Genomic DNA, 9,092 nt, shown 5'->3' on the forward strand with positions numbered 1-9,092 from the left:
GGATCAATCCGCTCCCCCCACCCCACAGCGAGCAGTTGGGGGTCACCTAGAGCTCTGCAGGGCACTGCCCGTGCCCATGGCCCGCGGGGGCCAGGTGCGGCCCCCCAGCAGGACTGGGTGGCACTGGGAAGCCGGAGCCTCGGACGGGGAACCCGTCACCGGCCCCCCCAGCTGGAGGACGGGAGGCAGGAGGCTCCCGGGAAGGTGGCACAGGCAGCTGCACCTCCGTGGGGCACCCCCCGCCAAAGATGCCCTCGAACCCCCGGGGTGCCCCTCACCCCCGCCTGGGCGACTGGGGAGGATGGACCCTTCCCTTCCCTGGCTCTTCCCGCTCCCCGGGCCCCGCTAGCTCGCCTATGGGGAGGGCACCTATGGGGGCGCACGGAGCAGCTCCCCTCCGCCCTGCCACCGCGCGTTTCGCATYCCGCGCCCCAACGCTGCCCGGCTGCGACCCCTCTCCCGGGGGGCTGGGCTGGGAGGAGGCTGCAGCCCCCCCCAACACCCTGCTGCCGCCCCAAAGCCTGAGACCACGCTCCCAGCTTGGGAGCATCACCCTACAGCCCGGGGGGGGGGGGGGGGACACTGCCCCGGCTCCGGGGCTCCCCCGGCCCCCCGCAGCCCCCGGAGGGCTGGGGACAAGGCGGCCGCGGGCGCCCCGGGCAGCCTCCCTCCGCGGCTCCTCCTGCCATACCGCAGAGGTGAGCTCAGCCGCGGAGCCGAGGCGGGCCGAGCCCCGTGGGCCCGGGGCGTGGGAGCAGCCGGCCGCCCCCGCGCGCGGCCCGCCGGCGTCACCGCGCTGGCACGCCGCGAGCCGGTGACGGATGCACGCGCTATGCCACCTTCTCCTTCCAGCCCTGGCCGCGCGCGCCGAGAGGCTGCGCCGCCCCGCGTGGCCCGGGGACCCTCGCCCATCGCCGGCCCGCGTTCCCCTCCCCGGAGGGCGATGCTGCGGGACCCAAGCCGGGGTCTCTGCTGCCGAGAGGGGACACTGGTCACCCCCCGCGTCCTGGCTCCTCCTGGCCTGCCCAGACTCCCGCCGGACGGCGCAAACCCAGGGCAAGCAGCTCCCCCAAACGTTGGATTGCAAAACAAAACCGCGCAAAACCTCCCCGGACCCATCGGGTCCTGGCTCAGCCAAAAACCAAACCACAAGGTCCCCTGACATGGGACGGATGGCGTCACACCCTGCCTCCTCCGTCCTGCCTGCCCACARTTCCCACCCCGGCAGGGGTCCCACYGAAATCACGGCTGCCGGATGGGGCGCGCTGTCCCCTGCCAACCCGGGGCAGCGACAGTCACGCTGACCACAGGGCATCCATCCCTGCGGAGAGGAGGGATGCCCAGACCTCTCCAGCCCTCCAGGCTGGATGGTGTCACACTCGGTGCCCGCACCTCTTTCTGCCTTGCGCCCCTGGGGACCAGGGAGGGGGGACAGCATCCCCCCTGTCCCCACCTCCCTGATCAGAGGGGCCCTGGAAAGCAGCCGGAGTCTCCAAATCAGACTCCCAACGCATCTCCTCCCGGGGGGACAGCTGGGGCGACAGGGTCCCCACTCACCTCCCGCACGTCGCCCCGCTCAGCTCCACATCTGGCCGGTCCCCGGGCTCGCCGCCCTGCCTGCCACCTTTCCGGTGGCCGTGTCACTGGAAGTGATCTCAGCGGCTCCAGCCGTGGCCGGGGCGGCCACAATGCCCTGGGCTCACTCATCCGTCCCGGGGCCCCGGGGGCGGGGAAGGCYCCGAATTGCAGTGACACACTCGCCGGTCCAGCCGCTCCGGCACGCGCACGCCTTGGCCCTGCCGGAAACGGGGCTGCCAGCTGCATCCTGCACACCTCCACCACCAGGGCTCACCCCGTGCCAGGAGAGGAGGGAAACAGCTGGGATGCTGGGGTGTAGAGAGGGGCAAATCCAGGGCAGCGGATGGAGCCATGCCAGGATGCAGCTGCTGTCCTGCTCCCAGGGTCCAGGGACCGTCCCGAGCCCCCTCTCCCAACCGCATCRCCCCACGTCCGCTCCGGACCTCAGCGAGGCCCTGAGAGACCCCAGACCAACTCATGCTTCACCTCCCTCGCTGCAGGTACCCCAACACCGCTGATGGAGATGCTCCAGCGTGAGGTGCTGCCTCCATCTCCTCCTGGCCCTAAACCAGCCCCGACTGCCTTCCCTGCGCCTCCGGTCTCCTTCCCCCATCGCAGCGGTGGTTAATGTGTGACCAGCGGGGCAGCACCGAGGCCTTGGCGAGGGCAGGGTGCCAGGACTCCCGCGGGACGGCGTCATGGGCTYTTGGCCCCCGGAGTCTGATCCCAGCCCCTGGGTCCCGCCCGCGGGCACGGGGCGATGGGAGGGCAGGGGCTGTCCCAGGGTCTCCCCCTCTTCTCCGGGACGGAGATCACCCCTCAGACCCCCTGCCCGAGAGCGGCGGCTGCCCAGGGAGGAGACACACATCCCGGTGGCATCCCCGCTGACGAAGCCCCACGCAACCCTAATCCTCGCCCTAAGCCTCTTTCCTCCGCTAAATCCCCTCCGTATGTCGAGCTGCAGCAAGTGCAGCCTGGCGGCTGGCGGGGAGGGCGCTGAGCCCTTCCTGCACTTCCCAACGCTTCGGGAAGGGACTCGYTGCCCCCTGGATTAGCCTGGGGCAAAGCGGTGCGGCTAGGAGCCCACAGGGCTGGACTAGGAGCCCCCAGGCAGCCTCGGAGGGGCTGGGCAGGCAGAGCTGGCCCAAGTCACATCTGAGACACTTCCCGTCTTTGTAGCTGCGGCAGGAACCGGGCTGGGCGCTCCGGGCTCCTTCCCGAAACACGTCCCCAGGGACAACGGTTCCTCGGCAAACAACGGGGCAAGACGTGGGCCGGGGCTGCCCAGCCACGGGGCGCGAGGAGAGGGGATAAACAGGAACTGCTGACCCCGTGGCCACCTCCATCCCAGCCCCGGCACCAGCTCCCCTAACGCCACCGAGCTTCTCTCCGAGAAGGGGAAGGATTATGCTGTTTCAAGGCACGAACGGGCTCTGCTTTTGCATTAAAAGGCAGGAAAGCGGCACAAGGCGGCAGCTGGAGGAAAGGCGAGAGGATGCACGCGCCAGCCCTGCTCCGCGGCTTCAAAACCACGTCCACCGYGAGCAGCCCCCAGGCCGCGATGCGCCTTGCTCTGGGGTGCAGCACACGACCAGGGGCAGCGCGAGGTGCCCTCGGCCCCCCTCGCGCCTCCCTGCACGAGCAGACCGTCCCTGCGCCCCCGCCGCAGCGCGGTGGGCACCCGCTTGGGCAAAGCGACACCCCGGCAACCCCCCCCCAACACCAGTGCCGCAGCACCCTGCCCAAGCCCCAAGCTGGGGGCGCCCGTCCTTGGCCCCGTGCCCGCGGGCAGCACCAGGGGCACGAGGAAGAGCCGTGCCGCGGCGATCCCAGCGACGCCAGCCCTTGGCCAACAAGCCCAGCTTTGCCGCGAGAGGGGCTCTGGGCTTGGCATCGCCCGTCCGACAGACGCTTCCCGAATCGCCCCCTTACCTGGGCCGGGGCAGCCGTGCTGTCGGGGTCCCGCGGCAGGGCCGGTCCGTGCCCTGGGGCCCCTGCAAGCCCGGCGCGGTGCGGCGGCGACACGGAGGCGGAGCGGCGCGCGAGGCGGCCCGGGGTCAGAGCTTCACCGGCGCAGCCATCGGGGCTGGCTGGGCTGCGCCTCCGGCTGGCCAGGCTGTGCCTCCGGCTGGCCGCAGGGTCGCCCTGGGGGACAGCGAGGAAGGAGAGGTCAGGCTGGGATCCYGCTGGAGATGGAGATGTCACCCCACGCCCTGCCCGGGCGGCCGAAAGAGCCGACGGCGGCCCCGGGAAGGAGCTGGGCTCTGGCATTTGCCCCTGCCCGGCTCGGACCTCCCCACCACCCCGCGTCAGGCTGGGTGGTCCTGGTGGCTCAGAGACACAGCCGGCAGCTCCCGGCACCGCGCGACCCCRGCTGGGACCTGGGGGTGCACCGGGTGCTGCCGGGCAGATGGTGCCCCAARAAGCCCCACGTCTGCCCCGCACGGAGCAACGCGGGAAGTTCAGCTGGCGGGAAGGGAGCCCCGGAGAGAGCAGGGCACACGGGGGGTCTCCCCGCCTGCACAGCGGCCAAGACCCATCCCATGGGGCCCGTGGTGGCACCGTGCCCATGGGCTGCCCGAGGTGACCACGGGCAGGACAGCCTGCTCGGAGCTGTCTGAACCGCCCCGCGGAGGACTTTGGCACCRGGTTGCCTCCCTGCGCCCACTCCTGCGGCGGCCCCGTCTGCACCCCGCCAGCCAGCCGCACAGCGCCCTGCACCTTCACACCCCCCCGAGCGGTGGGGACACGTGCCACCACCCTCCCCGATGGCCCCGCATCCCCCCGCGAGGGCCGACTGCACCCTGCACAGCCAGGCAAACCCCGCCGGAGACCCCCTTCCTCCACCCCGCGGCAGCCAGGCAGTGCCCTCCCCGGCACGAGCTGCCGTGTCCTCCGGGAGGGAAAGCATCCTGCCCGGCGGCAGCGCCGGGGGCCGCACCAAGCTCCCCGCACCCAGCCGCGGCGCCACGTCACCCCTGGGGACCCGAGCGCTGCTCCCGCGACGTCCTCGCTGCCTGCCCGCTCAGCCGCCAGCCCGCCGCCCCGCGCAGCCGGAAGAGCCGCTGCGAACGAGGGAAGGAAGTTTCGCGGGGGCGAATTTCCGAACGGGGTGGGGTGGGGGTGRGGGGCCTTGCCCCTAAAGCCAGCATCACGCCTGGGGCCGTAAGGGGGGCCGAGCCTGACGGCCGCCCCAGCGCCCGCTCTGCCCCCCGGGCACCGCTGCAGGGAGCGACCCASGTATCAGCACACGCACCCGCTTCGCCCTCCCCGTGGTGCGCGCGACCCGAGGGGTGTTCACCAGGCGCTGCGCTATCCCGCATCCTCCACTGCCCTCAGAGCGGGTCAGCCGGCTGCGGCTGACCTGCAACGAGTTTGTCAGGTCTCAGGCCAAGCGGGCACAAAGCCAGGGCCATGCTGCCGCACCTCCCCTCCGCACTGGGCACCAGGAGCAGGGCTGATGCTCAGCTGACGGAGAGGAGGTGGGAGCCCYGGAGCCGAGGGGCGGCCAAACGCTCCCCCTTTCCTTCCGCAGCGCCTGGTGCAGGGAAGGGGGCCGCAGTGCCGAGCAGAGCAGCGCCCTGGCCAGACCATCAAGCGTCTGCTAGTCATTAGCGCTAATCGAGGGAGGCCTAATCGGCCAGGCTGCAGCGCGGGCAGTGCCCCCGGGGGCCGCTCAGCGGGAGCGAGGAGCACAGCGAGCCAAGATCCGGGAGCGCGGCCGAAGGGGGCAGCCGGGCACCCTGCGCCGGCGGGGGCCTGCCCGCCTCCCGCTCCCCGCGGCGGGGACAGGGCGCCCGGCTCCGGCCCGCGGCCAGGGCACCTCTCTGCCCCTCGCGCGAGGCCGGGCGCAGGAGGGACACAGCCAGCCCTGCGCTGCGGGCGACGGGGATCGCGGCAGGGACGCGGGCTCGCCTGCCTCCCGCGGTGCTGCCGGCACCGCCGTCGTCACACCTGCGGGAACTGGCGGTACCAGTGGTACCGGCAGGAGAGGCCCACCCCCCAGCCCGGCACCGCCTCTCCCCTGGGTCTCCTCCTCCATCCCACAGCGGCTTTCGGGATCCAAGACCAGCCCAGCCTGGGAAACGCGGCCATGGCGCCCTGCAAAGGGCTGGAGCGGCGGCAGGGGCGGGAGAGAGACTTTCTCCTTGCCACCACCCGTGGGAAAGCTTCTCCTTCCCTGTGGGGGCTGCGCGCAGGGCAGAGCCCCCTCCTGCCCCGAACTCAGCAGGTCCCCGGGGCGAGGATAGCAGGGCCATGCTGAGCCAGGAGCCACCTCCAAGCCCTGCCCGAAAGCTCCCGCGCGGAGCAGCAYGGTGCCCAGGAAGCTCGGCTCAGGCGCGCAGCCGGGGAGGCTCCTTCCAGCCGAGGGCAGCTGGACGTCACCCCCGGGGACGGCGGCGGCGGCGGCTCCCCCTCAGCCCCCCAGCTGCCACCACGCGGCCGGAGCCGAAGCCTTGGTTCCTCAGGGCAGGATGGGCCCGAGGGCGAGCCGCTGCCAGCTGACCTCCTCTGCTGCCTCCGCGGTGAATCAGCCCCGCACGGCTCTGCCGGAGGGGGAAACCGAGGCGCAGAGAGAGGCCTCCGCTTGTCCCAAGTCCGGAGGGCAGCCAGGGCAGGGCTCGGATAAAATCCCACAGCTCCTGGCAGTCCGGCCAGCGGACAGAGCCGGTCGCACCCAGGCATCCCAGTAAAAAGAGCATCACCAGATCTGCAGGCCAGGGCAGGGGGAGAAGCTGGGCCCAATCCTGCGGGATTGGGCAGGGGGAAACGCTCCTGCTGGGAGCAGGAGGGGCCACACGCACCCTCCCGAATCCCTACGGGGCCGACGCAAGGGGCCGGTCGCGTGCAAAGGAGCCCCGAGGCAATTCCCCCGCGTCACAAGAAGCGGGCCGACGGCACAGACCCAGGAGAAGGGAACCGGGAGCACCCCGGCGTTGGGATCCGGTGGAGCTGTGCCGGGCCACCATCCCCGCAGCAGGGAGAGCCGGAAAGGGGGTACGGCGCCAGTGGGGATGATTCTCAGCCCGGYTGGGGCTGCCTTACCCCGCGGCCATCTCTGTCCCGCACCACCGCCGCCATCCGCACCGAGGGGCGCCGGGAGGGGGTCTGGGCTGCTCTGGGCTTCCCGTTTGGAGGCTGAGTCACAGCTGCCACCCACGCGCCCTGCCCCGGGCACCGCAGGGCTGGCAGCCACCGGGGAGCCAGGCAGCAGCAGCAGCAGCAGGAGGAGGAGGAGGAGGAGGAGAGCGCCAGCGAGACGAGGCATCGCCAGCCTCCGAGCCGTACCCACAATGCCGCGCCGGCAGGGCCGGCCCACGCCCTGTGCTAACGAATACCGGGCTAACGAGGCCCGGAGGGCTCCGGGGGTTGCAACAGGTTGCAGAGCCTGAATCCAGCCTGGCCCGGCTGAAGCACCCCCTCGCTCCCCCCAGCGCGGAGCGGAGGAAGGACGTGGCTGGCCACGAGGCGAGCGGGGTCCCGACCCGGTGCCTGTCCTGCCCCTGGCCCGACGGGGCTCAGCCCGGTCCCTGCAGGGAGCAGGGGGCTCGGGGACACGGCAAATCGCCCCAGGGATGGAGCGGGAGCAGGGCTGCAGCCGACCGCAGCAATGCCACCGGTCGCGCAGAAAGAGGCACCAAGACGGGGCCGGCACCATGGGGCCATGCCGGGCTCTTGTCCCGGCTGCTTCCCCAAAGAAGGTCCCAGGGTTTTTTCTGTTGTTTTTTTTAAACTGGGGTTTTGCAAAACCCAGAGCCAGAAACTTTGGTCGGTTTGCTTTTAAGCGAGGGGCCACCTGCGCCAGCATGGATTTGGATCCGGGGGAGCCCCGCCGCATCCCCGCTCCGGGCAAGGAGGCRAAGCCGCGGAGGAGGAACCTGCCTGGCGGGGCAGCTCGCAGCACCTCCCGCAGCGCCCGGCGGCTCCGAGGAGCCCTTGGGAAACGGCGCGAGGGAGGAGAGGCCGCACCGAGGAGCGGAGGCACCGCGGCCCCGGGGAGGCGGCCGTGCGGGGAACGCCAGCGCTCGGCTCTGCCTCGGCCTGCCCTGCCCCAGCGCTGCCCTCCGGGCCGGGGCTCGCGGGAGCCTCCGCGGCCTCTCCAGCCGGCTCGGCGGGGAAAGCAGGGCTGGGGTGGGGAGAGCCAGGCGGGATGCAGCTCGGAAAAGGCGCCCAGGGACAAGGCCAGGCCAGGGCTGGGGTCAGCCCCTCTCGCCACGTGCAAACCCCGGCCGAAAATGCCTCTCGCAAAGCCCGACCGTGTCCTGCAGAGCGGACAACCACCAGCAACAGGCAGCCATGAGAATGGGAGCAGAGTCCTCCTGACGGGGCGAGATCCTCACCCGTGGCTGCCGACAGCACATCGCCAGCTCCGCAGAGAGAGATTAATTTAAAGCTTTAAAAAAGAAAGAAAGGAAAAAAAAAACAAGTCAAAGGGTCCCGAGGCTTTTGGACAAGAAAAACCTGCCCCAATGCGGCTAGACACTGATGCAACACCGTCCGCCTGAGCCTGCGGGCAGAGGGTCCCAGCACCTCGGTTGCTGCTGGGCGTTTTGGCAGCAGCACAACATCCCCGAGACACGGTGCAGTTTCCAGCCTGCCCTTGAGCTGCCCCAGGGCAGCCCAGAGGACAAGGATCCTCTCTGTTCGGCTCTGGAGCTCCCACGAGCCCAGGAAGAGGAAGAGCAGAGCAGAGTCTTGTTCTTAACAAAAAGTCTTCCCCCGGCTTCCGCCGCAGATTCGGGAGGGTTCAGACGCGTCGGACACCCACTCGCCGCAGCCCGGGGAACGGGAGCAGTCGCCACAAGAAATGCTGCTCCCTGCTGCCCCGGCGCGCAGGAAACCGGGGTGGGGACTGAGGCCGCCCTCGGCCCTGCGGGGAGCACGCGGGGCGCCGCGGCAGGGCTGGGAGGACGGCGCTGCAGCGCCCGGGCACGGCGCCGCGCCAGCCGCCTGCAGTGCTGCAGGGCACCGTGCCAAGCAGCGCCCGGCAGGCCCCGGCAGGGACCGAGGTGCCACGGGCGGATGTGGCCGCGATGCACGTGGGAAAGGCGACCTGGTGCTACCCGCTGGGCGACGCCGCTTCCTCGCACGGGGTCCGGAGCCCCGATCCCCCCTGCTCCAGCCTCTGCAAGGGGTGGCGACGTCCCAGCCGTACCCATGCTCGCACCACACGCCCCCGGGAGGAGGTCGAGCCTCGCGGGCCCGTCTGTCCCTTACCTCTCGCCTCCGGTCCTGGCTGCTCACAGCTGCTGCCGCCACATGCTGGGCCACTCCGCTTGCCCACCGGGTCTCCAGGGCCAGTGTCACCGCGGGGAGAGGACAGCGGCCGCCGCGTGCCGGGCGGCCAGCATGCCCGGGGATGCGGGGCTGGAGGCGCCGAATGCTGCCGGGGCTCTACGCTGCCAGGGCTCTAGGCTGCCGGGCTCCGGGACGGCCGAGCCGGGCTGACGTCCCCGAGCGCTCCTCGTCCTCCGGCTCCTCCGGCAGCCGGGCGACAGCTCCGCGGGGCACCG

General features: G+C 71.5%; 1 protein-coding gene across 4 annotated transcripts in view; it reads right to left on the reverse strand.

Moving 5' to 3' along the window:
• Positions 1-9,086, reverse strand: part of TNK2 (tyrosine kinase non receptor 2) — a 31,148-nt gene extending 22,062 nt beyond the window's left edge. The window contains exons 1-2 of one of the 4 annotated variants that reach the window (XM_026070941.1): positions 8,797-9,086; positions 3,511-3,723 (exon numbers count right to left, since the gene is read on the reverse strand). Coding sequence is in view for 3 of the 4 variants with exons in the window: in XM_026070937.1 (XP_025926722.1) it covers positions 1,558-1,824 (267 nt within the window). In the remaining variant the exon portion in view is untranslated. Of the gene's footprint in view, positions 1-1,557; positions 2,284-3,510; positions 3,724-8,796 lie in introns of those variants that run through there. The other 3 variants (XM_026070937.1, XM_026070938.1, XM_026070939.1) reach the window with 3 other exon arrangements.
• Between the last annotated feature and the right edge of the window lie 6 nt (positions 9,087-9,092).

This window comes from Apteryx rowi, unplaced genomic scaffold (genome assembly GCF_003343035.1).
Source record: "Apteryx rowi isolate R43461 unplaced genomic scaffold, aptRow1 scaffold_32, whole genome shotgun sequence".
NCBI lineage: Eukaryota > Metazoa > Chordata > Aves > Apterygiformes > Apterygidae > Apteryx > Apteryx rowi.